The 18,274-nt window shown below is 44.9% G+C and overlaps 1 protein-coding gene across 1 annotated transcript in view; it reads left to right on the top strand.

Annotated features, from left to right (window-relative positions):
* The first annotated feature begins 5,002 nt into the window (after positions 1–5,002).
* Positions 5,003–18,274, top strand: part of LOC130582825 (sodium/hydrogen exchanger 2-like) — a 22,595-nt gene continuing 9,323 nt past the window's right edge. The window contains exons 1-6 of the mRNA XM_057381743.1: positions 5,003–5,258; positions 6,585–7,048; positions 7,756–8,006; positions 11,152–11,369; positions 14,408–14,604; positions 17,188–17,277. Of these exons, the coding sequence (XP_057237726.1) occupies positions 5,003–5,258; positions 6,585–7,048; positions 7,756–8,006; positions 11,152–11,369; positions 14,408–14,604; positions 17,188–17,277 (1,476 nt within the window). The remainder of the gene's footprint in view (positions 5,259–6,584; positions 7,049–7,755; positions 8,007–11,151; positions 11,370–14,407; positions 14,605–17,187; positions 17,278–18,274) is intronic.

Raw genomic sequence — 18,274 nt, 5'->3', positions numbered from 1 at the left:
ATTTTTTTCTCTCTGTTTTGCTCCTGTTTTACATACAGATTCCAAAAATTCAGATATTTGATTGTAATGAAGCTGGTTTTCTTTACCAGAAGATCCTCACCACTTAATCATTGCCTGCTTTTCCTTTAAGTTCATTTATTTGTGATAATCCCGTTAATCAGTTGGGAATGTAAACCACTTGTGAGGGCCAGTGGTCATTTGATAAATGAGTGCCCAGGTGCTGAYGAACCTTCCAGTCCCACACCCACCATCCTGGCTCCCTCCTGGGGGGAAATAAAAGGGTTTAGTGGGGTGCTGTGAATCCTAGGAGGCTAAGGACCCTTTTGGAAGGTAAAAAAATTTGGAGGAAGATTTGATGCTCTGGAGCAAAACAGGGGGAGATTTGTCTGTGAAGCTGAATTATTGAATCTTGCACAGAATGTGTTGGGATCCTGTGAGGTTTGTGTCCAGCAGGGCTTTGTTTTTCTCGGGATGTGTGTTTGGGGTCTCTTTGGAGGAGAAAAATTTGTTGCTGTTTTTACAATCTTTTAAACTGCAATGCTTTGGGAACAATGTGGYACCTCRCTGCTTTTCCTGGGGCTTTGTTTGRTGGTGTTTCTGAAAGAAACGTGAGCAAGGAGCTGAGGAGCTTCCCCTGGGGATGGGAAATCACAGGTGGGGCTGAAATCAGCACCAGAAGAAGAGCTGAGACTCGCTGGGGTTTTGTGTCCCCTCACAAAATAGTAATTTACTTTCAGGGTAAATGAAAACAGCGTCTTTCCTAAACACTGCTGGGGTTGGGTGAAGCTAAGGGATGGGCTCTGGGCTCTGTGGGATTCTCTGGGAATATAAAATCTGTTGTGGAGCCAGGCTGGGACAGCTGGGGGGGTTCTGGAGAAGAGAAAAGCTCCAGGGAGAGTTGAGAGCCCTTCCAGGGCCTAAAGGGGCTCCAGGAGAGCTGGAGAGGGACTGGGGACAAGGGATGGAGGGACAGGACAAGGGGCAATGGCTTCCCACTGCCAGAGAGCCGGGTTAGATGGGATATTGGGAAGGAATTGTTCCCTGTGAGGGTGCTGAGGCCCTGGCACAGGGTGCCCAGAGAAGCTGTGGCTGTCCCTGGATCCCTGGAAGTGCCCAAGGCCAGGCTGGACAGGGCTTGGAGCACCCTGGGACAGTGGAAGTTGTCCCTGCCCRTGGCAGAGGTAGGGCTGGATGATTTTTAAGGTCCCTTCCAGCCCAAACCACTCTGTCATCCCATGTCTTTTTTTTAACCTTTTCTCCCTTTCTCCCCACACTGGTGCAGGAAGGGATTTCCTGCCTCTCGCTGTTGTGTTGGGTCACAGAGGCTTTGCTTTCTTGGGCTCTGACTCACTATTTAGGGATCCTTGCTCCTCCTCCAAAAAGTTTCTAATTTTGTGCAATAATGCAATTTCTTAATCTGCTTCGTTGCCTTTTTTTATTCTCACTCCCCCTCTGTAGTGACTCCACACTTCTGCTTTCCCTTGCCAAATCTGTAATTCCCACAAACCATTTATTCCCTTGTTCTGTCTGTTGCTTAACCATATAAAGTTGATATTTCAATAATTAATTTACTGAATTAAATAATTAATTAATACTTCTCAGACTGAGAGGTGACAAAAGTTAACAAAGACCTGCTCTCACTTTTTTTTTTTGTTATGAGTTGTGTTGGTGCTTTGTCCCAAGTGASTGARATTTGTGAACATRATAGAATAGGGAACAGAACTGCATRCCCAGTTTCCTGAAAATCTTGCCTTGAAGTTTTGAATTAACAAATTTTCTTCCTCTTTCTTGGTAGTTGAATTATAAAAAGACCCTTTCCTGGAATGGAGAGCAAAACCACGTGTTGGACAGGTTGAGTTTGTACAAATGTGACCAAAATGCTGTGTGTGGGGTGCTGGTGGTGTTTTCAGGCTGGGAARGGCYATGGGCACAGCTCCMTTTGCCCTCCAGRCTCTGCTCCAGCCCAGCCACAGCAGGGACAGGTCACTGAGCWCAGGAAAAGGACCTGGGGACAGCTTTATTGAGCATTTTTATATAAMAGAGACACCCTTGGAAGCAGCCACCTGCCTGTGTTCATTCCATGGAGAGAAACCAAAACTGCATCCAGCAGGTGAAAGATTTCAGGGGAAAGTGTGGATTTCTCCCAACAATGTGGGACCTGGGGGCGGTGTCCTGAGGCCAGTCCTAAATGGGGACTGATCTCCACGCTGAGGTGAAATCCATGAATTAAATATCCAAGATATCACCAGTAAAGAGGCAGAATGTGCTCGCACTCCGATGAGATGAATTCTCTTAACTTTTTCCTTATCAATATTCCGGTTGCTTGTTGTAATTTTGTCCAAATTCTCCTTAAACCCAGATTTTGGACAGGAATCACTGATGTATTAAATCTCAGCTCACTGCAGCATCCAGGTATTTCTCAGTGTCCCCATGGTCTGTGACGTGCTGAAGTCCCAACGTGACAGCTCTGGGTTTTCTGGTGTTTTCCATTCCTGCTGCCCAGAATAGCTGCGGGTGGATCCTTCCCAGAAGGGGAAGTGTGATGAGTGGCTTGAAGGTTTTTAGGGTAAGCATTTAAAAAAAAAAATTACTTCTAAAAAAGGGGGAAAAAAAAAGAGATGGCAGCACTAAAGCATTGCCTGGGTGCTCCCAAATCTCTGTCCCAGAGTTCAGCGTGGAACACTGTAGGGTTTCCACAGGGAAAGCCAAGGGCTCCCTCAGGGATAATCCACGAGGGACTTTGGGGCTGTCTGTGGTCAGGAAGTGCCTGTTCCCTGGGTGAAAAGATGCAGAAATGTCTTGTTTTTGTGGCAGGAACCTGAATTTTGGTCACTGATGTCGCATCCCACGATAATTCTCTTCTTTTCCCAGTCTTCCTCATTCCACCAGGAGCAAGGTGCCCATCAGCACAATTGTGGGGGTCAAAATTCAGCCTGGGCATCCAAAAATGTGGGAAAGAGCATTACATTAGAGGAAAAAATGAGAGCTTGTCCATAAACATCAGTTCAAATGATGTTCACAGGGAAAAGCGGATCAATAAAATCGATAGCCATTACCAGAGGAACAGAACGGATTCTGTTATCATAGAACTTTGGAAAAACATTTTGTCTGTGGCTTATTCATGGCTAATGTATGATAAATTTGATGATCTTAGAGGTTTTTTCTAACCTTAATGATTCTATGATTTTATAAGGTTGCTTTCTTTGAAAAACTGAACCTATTTTGATTTTATCCTCTCTGCTGACCTTCCTCAAATTCTGTCCCAGCTGTGTTGGTTTTTTTCTGATTCCATTATTAAATAAATATAGATTCAACACACAAAACCAGTTTTTAGGATGCTGTTGAGCTCCCTTCTGCAAGGCTTTTTTCCTCTCCAGGAKGCAAACATTTAATTTTTGGCTTAARGAAAATCTAGCTGAATATTAACTTTCTTGCTTTTTTTTTTCCCCCTCAGAACAGCAAAAGATAAAATGGATCATTTGGGGATGGAGTGGAATAGGGGGGTTGGCAGAACTCCTTTTCCATTYTGCCAAATGGAACTAGTCCTCCAACTCTTCACTTTCACACCAAATATTTCAACAGAAAGACGAAATGTGACAGCTTGGGATGTGAGCCCAGGCTCAGAGCTGCTTCCATTGCTCTTCCTCTGGCTGAATAATTTCTTAATTACTTCTTAATTGCTGTTAAGAGCACTGTTCTCCCTTCCTCAGTGTAATGTGTGATTTCTTGTTAGATATTAAGAAGAAATTCCTCCCYGTGARGGCTGCAGGGCCTGGCACAGGTTTTTCCACAGCAGCTGTGGTTGAAGTGTCCAAGGCCAGCTTGGRTGGAGCWTGGAGCACCCTGGAATAGTGGGGGTTTGGGGTTTGGAAGGAGATGAGCTTTAAGGTCCCTTCCAACCCAAACCATTGTGTGATTCCACGAAATTCAAATGAACCCTGGCCAAGCAGAAAGAAGTCACTCGCAGCCTGCGTCCCTCCCGTCCTCCAAAATTTATCCTCCTCCTGCCTTAAAAATGGGGTGAGGAGCAGGGATGGTGGTGCTGAGGCCCAGGATCTGTGTCCTGGGACTCCACAGCTCCAAAGTGGGTCACCAGCCTGTCACTGGCGCTCTGTTTTGGTGTCACTCAGGCGGCTGAAGGGCACAAATGGGCCATCGATCCGTCTGGCACCAGCCCCGGGCCCGAGCTGTCATTACCAACATTCTCTCTGTTTGTGCCTCTTGAAACATCATCAACCTCACTGAAACTTCACCACGGAGGAATTTGACCCATTATTTCTTTTTTTTTTTTCCTCTATTTTAAAAATTTGTTAAATGTTGTTGCAACTGCCTTCATTTTCCTGTTTTTCCAGCTCAGTTTTTGATGCTGTTTTCAAGAGAGATGAAGRGCATTTTTCCTGTAAATCTTTTTTACAGGAAGCTTTAAGCAATTGTGGAGCCTTGTTTGTCGTGCACAGGTGACCTCCATTCCTGCAGCTCTGTGTTTAGCCCAACAACTGGATGATTTGCTTGTTTTACCAACTGAAAAATGATTACCAGCAATGTTGGGTTTGTGTTCTCTGTCTGGGCCTAGGAGAAATCCAGGGAATCCCCCTGTGTGATGGAGCTGTTCTGGGATGGGGCTTTTTATGGGACCTGTTCTGTCTAACAGCAGTGAAAGTTAATTTTTTCCCCTCCAAAAAGGATTTTTGAGAGACTAGGAGTGAAAATACATCAAGAGCTGGGACTAAAATGTGAGTTTGCCATTGGTCTGAGGGCGCACAAGGCGTTTCCTCAAGGAAGCATCCACAGGGGTGATGTTTCCTCAAGGAAGCATTCCTGTTTGGGCACGTGGCACCCAGAAGTGCCGGTCTCCAATCTCCAAGTGCCAATTTCCAGTGGGATCTCCCAGCTGGAAGCTGCTGGACCAGGGAGGGAGATCAGCATCAGTTGGAGCGTTTGCTCCTCCCCTCGCCGGTGTTTCCAGCAGCGCTTCCACCCGCTCAGCCCCGCTCCCAGGGACATGGAGAGCTCTGGACACAGCTCTGCTGCTGTTCTGGCTGGGTCCTGGCTCTCCTGCATCCTCCAGGTCCCCCGGGTGGGTGCTCTGCAGGAGCCACTGCTGGAGGATGTGATCCTGGAGAACATCAGCTGGGCTGCGGAGGACGCCCAGGGCAATGACTCCTCGGAGCACGCCTTCTTCTCCCTGGATTACCAGCACGTCCAGGTGCCCTTTGAGATCACGCTCTGGATCATGCTGGCCTCCTTGGCCAAAATTGGTAAGGATGAGGAGGGATCTCTGTGGGGATTGAGTGGGCAGGGGTGGCTTTGGCTTCTCCTCTTCCTCGGTCTTGGAGTCTGAGGTGACGCACCCAATCCTCAGGGTTCACACACTGAGCACCAGACACACTGCTCGGGTGGAAAACAAGTGGCATTTTAGGTTGGAAATGGTGGTTTTCCATCTAGAAATTCACACCTGGGAGTGATGTTGCTGTTAGGAGGGTTTCCAGGAGGAGGAATTTGATTTGACTGCAGGGCACACCAAGGTGTGTGTTCACCCTGATTTCCTTGCCAGCCACGCTCTGCACRGGTTGTCCACTGACATCTTCATCTTAAAATGAAGATTCCTTGTTCTTCTAAAAGTGCTCTGTGTCTGGTCAAGGAGTAATTCCATACACAGCCTGAAATAAAATCTCTCTGCACTGATTGTCTGTGCAAGGATGTCTAAGGAAGGTTTAAGTTACGCAAAATATCTGGACTTTTTGTTTTTTCCTCTGCAAAACTGGGCATAGAATAAGTGAAAATTATATATAAATATTTTTCTTCAGGAATTGTGGTCACTTCTGTTAAATTACTGCTATGAAAGTTTTTTTACAGCATTTTTTCTTTTGTTTCTTTTCCTCCAAATGGAGAAGTCTCTAAGATTGGGTTTGATCAGAATTCTTCAGATGGAAATGTTCTTTTTATCTCACTAATTTAATGTTACATAATGAGACCCCAATTCTAGTCACATGCATGAAGTCACATAATAATGATCAGAGATATTTTAAAACTATTATTCCTATTCCAATTTGGTTTATTTCAATGACTTTTTCTTTTAATAACTCACCTTGTACTTGTGGTTGTTGTTCTAACGTTGGGCATTGCACAAGACTGGCTTGATTGGATACATTTTAGCTTTAAATGCTAATGATTAAATAATATTAAAAGTAACCTGTTTATTATTAATGAAAGGCTTTTTGTGTTTTTTTAAATGTATAGAATCTGTATTGTGTTTAAAATTAGAAGTTGCTATTTATTTTAGTGCTGAAGATGCTGACTAGATTACATAATTAATAATTCCAAGTGCTTGCTTATTTATCCAGATTATTACTTTCTGTTTATTACCTCAGTATATCTCTCTAAGCATATGCTATGATGAAATGAGGTTTGAGCTGACAATAATTTGAGAAAGTTTGGTATTTTCAGTAATTTTTAGATTTTCTGAGCGACTTCACCCTCACTGTGTGAATTTATTTCTGCCACTCTGAGGTGTAAACCCGAGCATGGGGACCTTCTGAGGGCCCATTTGAAATGATTTGATGTCACCATTTTTATCCATCCAGGGTTCCATCTCTACAACAAACTGCCTTCCGTCGTTCCCGAAAGCTGCTTGTTGATATTTGTGGGACTCATCATGGGGGGAATCATCTATGGATTAAATGACAGGTCACCCCCAGTGATGGACAGCGACATCTTTTTCCTCTACCTCCTTCCCCCCATCGTGCTGGACGCCGGTTACTTCATGCCCAGCCGCCCTTTCTTCGAGAACATCGGCACCATCCTGCTCTACGCCGTGGTGGGCACCATCTGGAACGTGTTTGGGATTGGCTTTTCCCTGTATGGGATCTGCCAGGTGAAAGTTTTCCGGCTGCAGGACGTGTCTCTGCTGCACAACCTCCTGTTYGGCAGCCTCATCGCCGCCGTGGACCCCGTGGCCGTGCTGGCTGTCTTTGAAGAGATCCACGTCAACGAGAAGCTGCACATCCTGGTGTTTGGGGAATCTCTGCTCAACGACGCCGTCACTGTGGTGAGGTCATGGTTTGGAACCTTCAGGGGAGGGTGGGAGATCTCAGYCTGCAGAAAAGGAGGCTCAGGGGAGRSTTTATTGCCCTCTACRACTCCTTGAAATGAGGTTGTAGCCAAGTGGGGGTTGGTCTTTTATCCCAAAAAAGTGACAGGATGAGAGGAAGTGGCCTCAAGTGTCACCAGGGRAGGTTTGGATTGGATATTGGGGAARWTTTCTTCATGGAAAGGGTGGTCAAGCATTGGCACGGGCTGCCCAGGGGAGTGGTGGAGTCACCACACCTGGAAGTGTTTAWAAACAGTGYGGATGTGGCTCTTGGGGACAAGGTTTAGTGGAGAACATGGCAGTGCTGGGTTAATGGTTGRACTTGATGGTCTTGGAGGGCTTTTCCAACCTCAGTAAATCTGTGATTTGTTGAGGGAAAAGAAAACAACAACCCCTTCTAGCAGAGGACTCCTGGTGCAGTTCTCTCTCCTGGGGTCCTGAGCAGATTTCTGGCGAATTTAGAAGTTTTCAGGTTTCCCTTTGACTCCATGTCTGGGGACAGAAATGTCCATGAGGGCCACAACARTGTCCTGGTGGGAGCYAGACCTGCTGGGCAGGAGGTGACCCTGCACTGGCAGAAATCCCAGCAGTGTGTTTGCTGTCCTGACCACATGTGGCCACATCTGCTGAGCACCTTGCCAACAATCATTTCCCTCTTTCCCTAGGTGCTCTACAAGCTCTTTCGCTCTTTCTGCGAGATGCCCACCATCAAAAGCGTGGACGTTTTTGCCGGGGTTGGAAAATTCTTCGTGGTTGGGCTGGGAGGAGTTTTGGTGGGGCTGAGTTTTGGGTTCACCGCCGCCTTCACCACRCGTTTCACCAAGGACATCCGCGTCATCGAGCCCCTCTTCGTGTTCCTGTACAGCTACCTGTCCTACCTCACTGCCGAGATGTTCCACCTCTCCGGGATCGTGGCGTAAGTGAGACCTGGCACCTCCTCTCTCCAGGAAAACTTCCTGCCTAAATTCACTGGAAAACATCCCAAAAAGTTTTAAAGTTTGGGAATCTGTGTGTGGCGAGGAGCAGGGGTCTTTTCAAATGTAGCTCTGTTCCCCAAATCTCACATCGGTGGCTGCTGGTGGATTTGTGTCGGTTATTGAGGAATGTTTGTTTGARCTCCATGGTTTTTGTTTGGAAAGGCTGGATGTTCCAGCAGGGAGATGTCTGGTAGGTTTGGCAGAGCCAGAAGAAGTTTCTTGGCTTATTTTGTTATTTTCCGTGCGGCCCAGTCAAAACCAACACGGGGAGAGTTGCAGGGAGGATTTAGTGAGCACTTTGGAAGGGTTTGGTCTCGGTTTTTGGCAAATCTGTTCTCACACCCCCTTCCCCCTCTGCCCTCGTTGTGACAGAGCAGGGAGTGATGGGATGGCAGCACTGAAATATTCCTGCTCTTTGGGAATGGAGAATTCCAGTGGAAATGTCTGCTTTGGAGAGTCTGACTCKGCTCCAGAACTCAGACACAGCTCCTGGGTCTGTCTGGCCTCAGGTGTCACCCAACACCTCTGTCTCCACTAATGCTGGAAATCTGCTGGCCAATTTCAGCCAAAGCTGTCAGAGATCATTCAGCTCCTTTATTTTTCTTTTTACTGAGTAGATCTTCCAGTAAAATGAGTATTTTTGGGTCAAATCTTTCAGTTTTAAGAGACTAATTAAGCTTTGTGCTTACCTCATTGGCCATCTCATTGGCAGAGCAAATGATGAGACAAAAATAGCCAGAATTACCCTAATTTCCACCAAAATCTCAGTTTGAAAAGCAGGGAAAAGGGAAAACCAGAACAATCCAGCCCTCCTGGATTCTGTAGGCTGATATTTTCTACCYAAACTGAGTCAGCTGGTGCTGAGGATCACAACCACTTAATATTTCCCCAAAGAAGACACCAAAGTGCACCTACCCTGCATCARTGGCTGCAGTGTAAACAACTGTGCAGCTGATAAGAATGAAGATAAAAAAGAAAATGAAAAAAAAAAAAGTGGGCTCCCAGCTCAGCACAGGAATATCTGAGAGATCTATTTTAAAACTAATGATGTTGCTTTGGATATAAACCATTCCTGCGTCTTGCAGATTTTGTTTCCTCAGCTGGTTAATAGGAGCAATATTTGAGTGTTACTGAAAACAATTCCAGCTCTGGGAATAGGTAAGAAAAACCTATTTATAGGAGTGCAAGACAGAACAGTGAAATAAATATGCTGCATAATCATCGTGGAGCAGAAAACATTCAATCCTAATGGTGTCTCCTTCTATCAATCACAATCTGCTGTACCCATTATGGAACCCATTTGCTGTTCTTTTGAATAATGCATTTTTTTCYAAAGCAAAACAATGGCAAAGGCAGCCGATTCCTGCACTGTGCCCTTCTAATTGCCAAATTATAAATGCCTCTCGTATAGATCTGGAGTTCAAGCAATTCATTCCGTTGTGGCCAGGGAATACTGTATTATAAGAAGCAGCTTTTGGCAGTTTGYTTCTTTGAAAAATAATTTGATTGCCAAAAAAATCAATTCTGCGTAGTCCAAAAGAAATAGAAAAAATCTGAATACAGCGCAATCTGCAAAGCTGTTCTGAAAATGGGTTATAGTTTGATTTTTTTTTTCCTTTTTTTTTTTCCCTGCCCCTTGCCTTGGTGGCAATATCTTTAGCCAGGACAGGATAAGTTTATTCCTTTTCTGTGACCCTTCTGTGATCCCATGTCCATTCTCCAATAAGCATTCCCAAACCACAGCTCTGGAAGCCGCTTGCCCATAAATACTTGCAGTTTTCAGTTTTTAACTGGAACTATTTTCCCCACTATTTATTGAGGCAGACACAGAAACCTAAGTTGTTTTTTGTTTTTTTTTCTTTTTTTTAGCCTGTTGTTCAATCTGTGTTTCTCTTTCTGGCAAAGCAGGTCAGACCTAAAAGGCCTAAATCAAACCAGATCTGTTTTATAATATTTTTATGTATTGGTAGATTTTCTTAGGAGATGAGATGTGTGTTTCAAACATTTGAAAAAGGGATTTGAATCTTGGTCTCCTGCTGCTGGATAACCCAGGATCTCATTCCTCATCAAAAACGTAACAGCTTTCCCATTTCTGACGTTCCTCTCCTCTCCCTAAAGCCCAGTTTTAAAATCAGACAAACCCAGATGTTTGTGTCTTCAAAATAATGTGAAATATTTGTGAAATTCTGGGGTGAAATGGGGTATTTTCAGTGCAAATCAGTTGTGTGACAACTGCTTGGTGTCAGTAGCTCTTAGTTGATAATTCTGGGTGAGCCACCACCTCTTTCAATGCTTTTTTTTTTTTGGGTCACTTACCTGTCCTGGCCACAGCAGATGTGACCAGGTCACACCCAGAGCCAAGGACAGGCTGAGGATCTGCTTTTTTGGTGGCTTTTCTGTGATCCAGTGTCGTGATGTTCCCTGTGGCAGCAGYTTTCATGCCATGAAAATATGGATGGCCTTACCAAACAGCCATGGAAGGCAGATCTTGGAAATATAAAACCATTTTGCTTTTTAAAATTTAAAAAAAAATTTTCTATTGCTGCTGCAATATTTAGAACAAAATGTTTTGGTCCAGATTAAAATACAAAAAAAAAAAAATGGAGCTTTGGCGCTTGGAGCGCTCGATTGTTTTGACCTTCTAGGATTGCTGGCCTGAAAATGTATTGATTTGAAAAGCTGATGAATTAGGCTAACCCCATGTTCCCTGGAACTTGAAGAACCAATTATCCATGAAAAATTGCCAGGCAATTGCAAGGTCAGAGTCTGGCAAAGTTAAAGACTGGAAACTCTGTGTTGGGATGGGAAGAGCTGGCTGTTTGTGCTCTGATAAAATACAACAGATGAGGAGTTGTTCATCTGTTAAAATTTGGACAGTTTGGGCAACCTAAAAAATATTTTTTTGTCCTGCTGGTCCTGATACTCTTGGCCTTATGTAGGAAGCAAATCACCCCTCAGTGAAATCTATGTGAGCATCCAAAACTTGATGAAACCCACTTTTTTCATAATTGATGCATTGATTTTCTGCGTTAAAGTAGAAAAACATATTATTTCTTTTTCATTGTGTATTTTTCACTTCCTCAGCATCATTTCCTGTGCCATGGGCATGAAGCGCTACGTGGAGGCCAACATCTCCCTCAAGTCCCACACCACAGTCAAATACTTCATGAAGATGTGGAGCAGYGTCAGCGACACCCTCATCTTCATCTTCCTCGGGGTTTCCACCATCGGGGACAACCACGAGTGGAACTGGCCCTACATCTGCTTCACAGTCATCTTCTGTCTCATCTGGAGAGCACTCGGTAGGGTAATTGTAGATTTTGATTTTTTTGGGACATCCCAGCCAATGACTCCCTGCTCCTCCATCCTAYTCAATCCCAAATCTCGCCCTTTGCTGCAGTTCCCTGCTCTGGTGGTCAATAGAAGCTCTCACGAGATCTGTTTTATCAACAACTCTGTCTTTTTGAGCTCTTTCCCATTGCCACCATCTCCTCTTCCATTTCAGTGTCCCTCAGTCCCTTGGTGCTCTCCCAACAGGAGGGGATTTGTAGGAACACACCTTGGGATCAGAGATCCATGGAAATCCTCTGACCCCATATTCTGGATTATGGAAGTTTATGGGATTAAATTCATAAAGTGCTCGTGTGCAGCACCATCCTTCACTGTGAAACTGGAGGGACATTCCCAGAGCTGCTCTGGAGAGTGAGATTTGGGACCTTAACTGTGAGGATGCTTCTGTTCCTACTCAAGAATTTCGGGTCAGGGCTGAGAGTGGCAGAACTGGGGATTGCTGAGGTTGGCAGGGGCTTGTGCAGGTCCAGCCCTCTCTGAGCAGGGTCAGGCAGGCAGGACTGTGGTTTTTKATTATCTCCATGGATGGAGRCTSTGCAACATCYCTGGAAAATGTATTGGGGTGTTTGACCAACCTCACAGCAACAGAGACCAAACCCTGGTGATAGTGAGGAGCAGGAAAGCAATCTCCTGATTGCTGATCTCAGGAATTTCTTTGGCCACAATTACAATGAAAACCCAAGTCCTGGTCCCAGAATTTCCTGGGATCCCATTTTCATGCACTGTAAATGGCCAGAAAAATGAATGCTGTGTTTCCATTCTCCTCAGTTGCATCTTGTGCTGATTCCATGCTGGGAGAGGCTGGGCCATTCCTCTTGCAGTGYTTGGCACCTAAAGAGTGCAGAGTGCCTCAGTTATGGCTATTTTTATATATTAACAATATTTGTGGGTATAACAGCACACGTTTTTGGCAAGGAATTYGAGAGCTAAAGAGCATTCAACAGGATTTGTGTTTACAAACCACTGAGTCAAGCAGTGAACTCGAATTTGACAGACACTTCAAGAAATTGTTTAAATAGCTTTGGCCATGATTAGCAAGGCAGAGCAGAATGGGGTTTATTAGCTGTTAGGACATGCCAAAGTTTGTTTTAATAACTGTGCACCATACTTGGAAATGTGCTCATTAGTCAGGTTTTTGTACACTCAGTTGTTTTATTACCATTAARTGGTTTCTCTTAAATTATTTGCTCAGATAAAAGGAGTTCTGAGTGAATTTGACTTTTCTTAGCTCAAAAATTCTTCATTGCAAGATATAAGAAYGCAACAATGCTACAAAAGCACCCCAAAATTCCTCCTTAAGCACAGCCCTTCTGAGAGCAGCTCAAATTATGCAGAACATTATTAGGGAACAGCTCAGGCTGCATTGCAGGGAGAACCCTTTTCCAGTCAAAATCTCTCTGGAATTAAATAAGAACACACAAASCAGGGCTGGAAATTGTCTGAGTGGTCCTGAACTGCCTTGGCAGTGCTGRAGGAATGGTTGGACTCAATGATCTTGGAGGGTTTTTCCAATCTTAACAATTCCAGGATTTTGGAGGTGCTTGAGGTGCTGATCCAGAAATGGGAGGTGTCCCCACATTTTCTTGCAGGAATTGTGGATTTTTGGGTGTGTTAATTGTACCCCAGTCCTTCACAGAACCCTCCCAGCGCTCTTCAGTGTTTGAGAAATGATTCTGCTGAAATCTGGGGAGTTCCTTTGGTATGAGGAAGAGCAACTAAAAAGGAAAATCCATCCCCTGCATGGCAGCATTGGTGCTCTGCTGATATCCCAGCCCTGGGGAGATTTCCTCCTGCTCTGTCCTGAGGGTACCTTCCAGCAGAAAATACATTCTGCTCAGAATGATTAATTGTATGTCATCTCTTGGAGCCAAACGGCCTTGAATTAGTTTAGGGAATGTTAATAATAATTTATGAGGAAGGATTAAATGAAGACAAAAGCCAGGATATCAGCTCAAGTAARTTTTGTCCCTTTAAATCATCATCATTGCTGCCTGAGCTGTAGAGTAGGGGTGGATGTGATCCGAGGGAGGCTTKATTTTATTTAATTTATTTAATTTATTTTTTAAGTTACAAAGAACYTTGACACCCAGGTGCTTCCCACCTGCTGCTCTGGGCACCAGCTCTGCAGAGCTCTGGAGATGGGGAAAGTGTCACAAAATTCCCTGAGTTCCCTATTCCCAAACATCCCCAGCTTTTTGTTTGCTTCAAACTCCTCCAATTTACAGTCAAAGTTCAGGTATTTTTAGCTGRAGGTGTGTGGGAAGATGTTTGATATGTACATAATAAACGCTCTGTTTTTATTTCTTTTACAAACACCCTCCAGAAAGGAAGGGATCCAGCAAATTCCTAACAAAAGCTCTCAAATTGGCCACTAATCTTTGGGAAATAAGATGTTTATCACATCCATTGGTATTAAAATCACAGCCTGCTGAATTTAAGGCCTGGCTTCCTGTACCTTTCTGCATCTTTTTGTGTGTTTGCTATAAATCACAGTCACCTCACTGTGGCCTTCAGTGTGCACAGGATAAATCTGAGGGAMAGAAATGACATTCACAAGGGTGGAATGTGGTTCCTTATCCAAGCTAGTGCTGGAAAACTTTGGGAAATGCGAGGGTAATTTGTGGCTAAGTTGTTGCTGATTTACCTCAAAAGCATTTGTAACCTTAGCAATTCAGTCGTTTGTTCTCACCAATTAGAATAAATCAGTTAATATTTCCGCACCATGGCCAGTCAATATTTATAACCCCCTACATCAGAAATATGTTGGGGATTAAATTTAATCTGCTCAAATCAAATTACAACCTGTTGGATCAGACTGGAAGAAAAATTCTCCTATGGGAATGACCCCCCATGTGGCCTGGCCAGTTCCTCGTGGTTGGTGGTCACCAATTCCGTGGTGTTTAAAYGGAAAATATAAAATTATGACTTTTTTCTAATTATTTTATTTCACTGCGGTGCTTCAATCCAATCTTCACAATCTTCTTTCCAGGGGTTCTGGTGCTGACTTTCTTCGTGAACAGATTCCACGTGAACACCATCACCAGTAAGGACCAGTTCATCATCGCCTACGGGGGGCTCCGAGGGGCCATTTGCTTCTCCTTGGTTTTCCTGCTTCCAGAATTCCACAGGAAGAAGCTCTTCATCGCAGCAACGACTGTTGTCATCCTCTTCACTGTGTTCGTGCAGGTAAAACCAGAATTGGGCACAAATTCGGGATCGGGTTCCTTCCAGGAGTCTGATGGAAAAGATTTGTCTCCCCCTGCAAATTCTGGGGCTGAGTTTAAGGAATTCTGGTGYTCCAGGGCTGAATTTTAAGGCATTTTGAGGCTCCAGCAATGAGTTTTGAGCAATTCTGGTGCTCCAGGACTGAGTTTTAAGGAATTCTGGTGCTCTGGGGCTGAATTTTAAGGAATTCTTGTGCTCTGGGGCTAAGTTTTAAGGAATTCTTGTGCTCTGGGGCTAAGTTTTAAGGAATTCTGGTGCTCCAGGGTTGAGTTTTAAGGAATTCTGGCACTCCAGCACTGAGTTAAGGAATTCATGTGCTCTGGGGCTGAATTTTAAAGAATTTTGGTGCTCCAGGGCTGAGTTTTAAGGAATTCTGGTGCACCGGGGCTGAGTTTTAAGGATTCTGGGGCTCGGGAGGAGCGGCAGCTCTCGGCATTGCTGTGACATCTAGTGGTAAAACCATCCCTGCAGTTTTCTGTGGCATGAAGGGCTTTGCCCTGATCAGCAGCAAAATCTCTGAGGGCTTCTCTGAAACACAGCTTTTAGTTCAAACGGTGGCAAACAGCTGAAGGAGGAGGTGGTGGAAAAATTTAGATTGTCTGGTCCCAAAGTGAGCAAGGCCAATGTCCACCTGGTGTTTATCCCAAAAAGTTAACAGTGGGTCTCTACAGGACTGAAGGGAGTTGGGTGTGGAGATTTGGGGAAGATCTCAAGTGGAAAACCCCTCTGGGAGCTCCTGGTCAAGGACAGGAGGTCCATGAGAAGCTGCYCTCTTCTAATATTTTTATTATCCCAGCACCTCTCATGGTCACTGTGGGCAGAAAGAGCAAGAGAAATATTGGCTGTGAAATGACTTCTGAGCACAGTGGACATTTTTGTTGTTGTTTTGTGCAGAAATTTTCTTTGTGTTCTCAGTGAYAGCAGCACAGACCTGGTGGGGGTGTCTGTGTTAAAATAGGGCAGAAACTGAAGCACAGATTATTTGGGCCCTTTTAGGCTGGTTTGGGCTAGCAAAGCATCTTGTCAGAGCTCTCTTCATCCTATGATTCCCTCGGAAATCCTTCCCCTGCTGCCTGGAAACCCTGGTGGCACGGTGGAATGAGCAGAGAATGAGCTTTATCAGCCAGGGAACTCCTCTCTGCTGGCCCTGCTCACCCTGCTGCATTGGGCTCTGACCATAAGGAGCCTGGTTAATCATTTTGGGAGGTTTACTGGGCCATTATCAGATCCTCAGTGCTTCCAAGCAGGCTGGGTCTGTGCCATAGAGACCAAGAACTCATCCAGGGAGCTCTGGGATTGTCTGGAATGTCACAAACCCTCTTGTTGTTCTGCCTCTCCATGTGGTTTTAAACTCAAACACTGTTTGCTCTCTCAACTTACTGCCCTCTGCCGTGAAATTCTGAGCAAATATCATAATTGTGRAGAGGGGGGTGTTTTTGTTTGCTGCCTGGAGGGAGCTGTCAGCAGCTCCCTGGAATGAGTTGTCCCTGGTGGGTGGAGGAGCACCAGGGGGACCTGCAGGTGAGCTGGGAAATGATGTATGGCCTGGAAAAACACAGGGGATTCCCACAACAGTCCCAAAATGCTGCTTTAAAATGAAAACAATGGCAGCTGATTATCCAGGAAGGCAAGAGGCCAAATTGCACAGTCTCTACTTAATTTTTTGTAATATCTGTTATTTCAGAATTTGTGAGTTCTGTGTTGTTGACTCTGAATAGTGATGCATTTTTTATTGCTATTAGCTATTAAAATGACACATTAATTGTTTCTGCAATTAAAAATGTGTTCAGCTCTCCTCTGTGCCAGTATTTGTGACATTCAGGAGTCATAAACATCAACTACTCCATCATTTTTGCTGTAAACACATCCTAGAAAAGTCATTTCATACGGAGGCCAGACYAAGAAACACACCACGACAGCATTTGAGCTCTCTCACGGGGCTTAAAGGATATTAAAACTTTTCCCTTGACCCTTCCCACCAGGTGGATGCTTTGATTAGGAAATTTAGCACTGGGTGAGCATCAGAGATCGCTGCAGTRATGGGGTGAGACACACGGTGCTCGAGGAATGAGCAGATGATTGCTGCAGAACCTCCGTGCTGAGAAATCCCAAGGATTATCCTCATTTCAGGCATTTGAACTTGGATGGTTTCGAGCCCCTTTCCATCTGGGAGGCCACAGGCAGCAGCAAACCACAGGCTTGACCTTGGAATTAATGGTTGGCTTTTTGTGGTCACGGAGGGAATGAGCAGAGATTTCCCCTCGTTGCCTCCCCCTGTCCTGAAATCTCTCCGTGAGCTGCTGCTGACAGGTTCGTACCAGGAGCAAACTGAGGGTTTGGGATACACTAGAGAGAGCAATTTCTAGTCCTCTTGAAAGTTTATTGGAGGTTTTCTCCTGCCAGGGAAGCAGAGCAGTGGGAGAGGCTGCTCCAGCACCAGAACAAGGTCGCTGTGGCTCAGTCCCACGCCGGTGGCTTTTGTTCCAGGGCAGGAAAATCAGATATAAGGAAAGGCTGATTTTTGTGCTGGTGGTTGTTTTGCAGGGAATGACCATCCGTCCCCTTGTTGACCTGCTGGCTGTCAAGAGGAAACGGGAGAGCGCTCCCACYGTGGGAGAGCAGATCCACATTCGGGTGAGTGGAGCATCCATGGCCTGAGATTTCTGGGATCTCCTGGAATCTTGTGTCTCCAGGGACTCTGAGATCTGCAGTTTTAGGTCAGCCCCTTTCCATGTTGGAAGTTCTGTCCCACTTCCCAAACTTGGGTTATTTTTGCATTGGAAGAGCAGCCATCAGTCAGGCTGATGCAGCATCAGATTGTGCACAAACATGACAAAAACTGTGATTTCTCACCCAAAACTTTAAGCTCTGACCTAACTCAAATTTTTTCTGGTCTGTGGAAAGAGAGAAAGAAAGAAAATGAGGCTGGCTTGCTTTCAGGATTAGGAACTCCCATGTGTTCTCCACTCCCATCACCACCMCTGGTTTGGATATTTTTGCAAAAAAGGGAGGAAATGGAGAATGGGGTTGGTGCTSTATTGGAGGGAACCTCTGGAGTGCTCCATCCCTGGAATTATTCAAGGMAGGGTTGGACRGGGCTTGGAGCAACCTGAGATAGTGGAAAGTGTCTSTGCCCRTGGCAGGGGTGGGATGAGATGAGTTTTAAAGTCCCTTCCAACCCAAAGGTGGGATTTCTCACCATCCAAATGTTGGCATTTCTAGTCCTAGAAGAAAATGAATATATTTCTGAATCGAATTGTTCAATCCCAGCCACTTGCTGGTATGGCTCCTCCAGGAATATCATTGTCATTGTTTTCTTTGAAAATAAAGCCATTAGGACATTTATAAAACCTGTTTGGCATCCTCACAATGGGGTTGGACTGCAGGGCTTTGTCTGAGGTTAACTCAACAGCTCAGGAGGCTGAAGAGCCTTTTCCCACCGTGAACAGAGAAAATTTTGTTCTTTTGTTAGGGCGTGAATGGTAAATCTCAGTAATGTGTTTATTAGGAGGTGTGAGCTGAAAAAGGCCGTGCACCAATTAAGTTGAGAAGGTAACRATGCAAATAGTTGGAAATCAGGGATGCAGAAGCCAGAAGCAGCTTTCATCCTCAAATTTATTTTGCCATCTGG

This window comes from Malurus melanocephalus, unplaced genomic scaffold (genome assembly GCF_030028575.1).
Source record: "Malurus melanocephalus ecotype Western Australia unplaced genomic scaffold, MMel_1.1 scaffold_525, whole genome shotgun sequence".
Lineage (NCBI taxonomy): Eukaryota > Metazoa > Chordata > Aves > Passeriformes > Maluridae > Malurus > Malurus melanocephalus.
The sequence above is the reverse complement of the archived record's forward strand: the minus strand, read 5'-3'. Positions and strand labels throughout refer to the sequence as shown.